Source organism: Antrostomus carolinensis, unplaced genomic scaffold (assembly GCF_000700745.2).
Source record: "Antrostomus carolinensis isolate BGI_N321 unplaced genomic scaffold, ASM70074v2 scaffold14417, whole genome shotgun sequence".
Taxonomy (NCBI): Eukaryota; Metazoa; Chordata; class Aves; order Caprimulgiformes; family Caprimulgidae; genus Antrostomus; species Antrostomus carolinensis.
The window spans coordinates 1-2,798 of NW_010329607.1; the positions used below are offsets into that span (position 1 = coordinate 1).

Genomic DNA, 2,798 nt, shown 5'->3' on the forward strand with positions numbered 1-2,798 from the left:
TAAGGCTGCTTTGTGCTCTGCGAGGGAGCTGGTATCAGTTTTGCTTGAAACTTTGAGACTTCCAGTGCACCATTAATTAATCATCCAGATACAGATCTCTCCTAGGTTGGATCTGTGGAGGTTTATTGCTCCTGACTTTGATTTTCTCTCTGTAGGGCTAAGCCAGAGGATCCTTCCCTTCTGGATGACCCCAAGATCAAAGAGATCGCAGCCAAGCACAACAAGACCCCAGCACAGGTATGTAGGTGCCAGACAGTGGGTACCCTTCCTGTAACACAGCATAAAGGACAGGCTGGCTCTTCATTCCCTGTCAGCTGTGGTGCTCTTAAGTAGCAATGCAGGTTTGTTTATTGTGCAGCCTTCAAAGCGTGCTTGTAAGGGCTCTTTGACTGTCCTCAAGAAGCATTTTCTTGACTCATCTTCATATGCTGTCATGTTTCAGTCTTCCCATCTCAAGTGCTGTTGCAGCAAAGTGAACCTTTCCTTGTATAGCCTATGGAGAAGTCTAGGTGGGAAAGAAAGGAACTGAGTATCACTAAACTGGATGGGAAAGGAGACCTTCTGTGTGGAGCTCCACCTCTTCTATATTTGCACTTCAGAAAGTGCTACTTAAAATTCAAGTATGATTTGAAATGCAGCTCTGCAGAAAAGGCTTAACTCTGAACTGCAGAGTTTACAGCAAACAACTGTTGGAACAGGCTCTGCTTTCTGTAGAACAAAAGCAGTCCTTGCCCTGACTCCATGATATGCCTCTTGCAGGTTCTCATTCGGTTCCCCATCCAGAGGAATGTGATTGTGATTCCCAAGTCTGTCACACCACAGCGCATTGTGGAGAACTCCAAGGTGAGTCGTTAGGAGCGAGCTGGGTGCACGGGATGTTCAGGGATGGCATGGCTTCCCCCTGCACAGCAAGCAGTGATCCTTTCTCACCCTTCTCAAGGCCTTCTCAGGCAAGAGCACTGGACTTTTTTCTCTCTGTACATTTACTTCCAGTCTACTGAGGACTGAATTAAAGATTGCAGTTGGAGAGCAGGAGTGAACAAAGCTTTTGGAAACAGTATGCTGATAATCATAGTAGTTGTGTTATGTGATGCTTCCTGTTCTGTGTCATGGGAAAGAATTGGCTGACAGAGCTTGTTTGGGGCCTGAGTGCAGTAGCAGCCCACAAAAGGCTTATGTAGAGCAAGCACTGGTAAGAAAATAGTCCTGGTGTCCATAAGCCATGTCACTGGTCTTGATTCTGTGGTCCTTGACTGAAACCAGAATTAGGATTTTGGAAGAAACTCAGTTGCATTAGGTGGAATATGCAAGTCTGTAGATGTTCCTTTGGAATACCACAGAAAGATGCATCTCCTCCAAATGGAGGACAGAGGCATTCTGCAATGCTGAGTGCTCTCCAGGCTTCTTAAAACAACTGGCACATTTAACTGCAACTTGAGATTCTTTTAATTCCTCCCTCTCCCTGCTCACCTCCCTCCCCAACTCCAGCTAATGTAGCCTCAATTTCAGAGAGCTTTTTCCTTTCCCTCCTTCATGAAGCAGTCATTTCTTCTAACAAGCATTCTTATACTGTGGACTGCTTCCTTGATTTTGTGAATTTTGCTTAAAATATCTGATTTGTTGAGAGATGATTTCCAGCTATTTCTCTTGTTAGGTGTTTGACTTTGAATTGACTAAAGAGGAGATGGCAACTATTCTCAGCTTCAATAGAAACTGGAGAGTCTGTGCGATGAGCACGTAAGTGGCACTGGTTTGTTGGGGTGGGATTTTTTGTTTGTTTGGGGTTTTATTGTTTTTTCTCCCCAAACTGTTAAGTTATCAGCATGCCATAGTTTAGCATATGAAGTTACAGATACTAGGCTTGGTTGAAATTCAGGATATGCAGACTCAATTTCCAAATGGGTCATCCTCAAAAGCTTTCAGAATAAAATTTGAAATGTTCATGTTCTGAACCAAATCGTTACGAGCATAAAGCAAACTTCATGTTCATTTTCAGTTCAGTCTCCAAGAAACTTCTTGTAGGTGGAATGCTGACAGGAGCTGCCTTATTCATAACTTATTTTCTCCATATTGGAGAAATGAGCATGATGCAGACTCAAATTTTTGATTAATTTTGCTTGTGGAATTTATTTTGTCTTTCTGCCATAACCCTTAGGTGCGTTATAAAAACTGACTGCATGTTCTTCAGGAGTGATTGGGGTTGTGAGTGAACATTCAATAAGTAATAAAAGATTTGCAACTTGGAAGCCTAAAGCCAGACATGAAGCCTTTGTTGGAAGGCTGCAAAAAAAGTCTTCCTGGCAGTAAAGAGTGAATCTTGGAATTAGTTGTCTGCATGCTTGGAATGCTCAGAGCCTGAGCAACAGAAGGCACTCCAGAATCTCTCTGCTTACAAATGCAGCATGTCAGTGAGGAAGAGAGGAACATATTGACTCTGCTTTTATACAGTTCAGCTCCTCCCTTGGTGGCTCTTTAGTGGTTACAGCTGTGTATAATATTTTTCAGATATGAGATAATCTTTCCTCTTTTATGTCCTTCAGGTGCAAAACTCACAAGGACTACCCTTTCAATGCAGAATACTGAAGACGGTTTCCTGCCTTTCTCCAGACTTCTCAGATGCGCTTCTGCTGTTGCCTATGATTTGTCTACGTAGCTTTCTCACTGCATCAGACCCTCCTTTTTTTTCTCTCCATCACAAAGATGCAGTTATATGTACTCAATGACTTTGTTTTAATTTTTTTTTGGAAGAAGGAAATGCTAAAATGGTTCTGAAGAGCACACTGTGCGGACTAGTAGAT

The 2,798-nt window shown here is 42.7% G+C and overlaps 1 protein-coding gene across 1 annotated transcript; it reads left to right on the forward strand.

Moving 5' to 3' along the window:
* Positions 1-155: 155 nt before the first annotated feature.
* LOC114818778 (aldo-keto reductase family 1 member B1-like) lies at positions 156-2,583 on the forward strand (the record flags this gene model as incomplete). The annotated part of the gene is made up of 4 exons (XM_029086121.1): positions 156-237; positions 760-843; positions 1,655-1,737; positions 2,541-2,583. Coding segments are annotated over 4 exons (292 nt in total), but the record flags the coding sequence as incomplete, so codon positions are not given.
* Between the last annotated feature and the right edge of the window lie 215 nt (positions 2,584-2,798).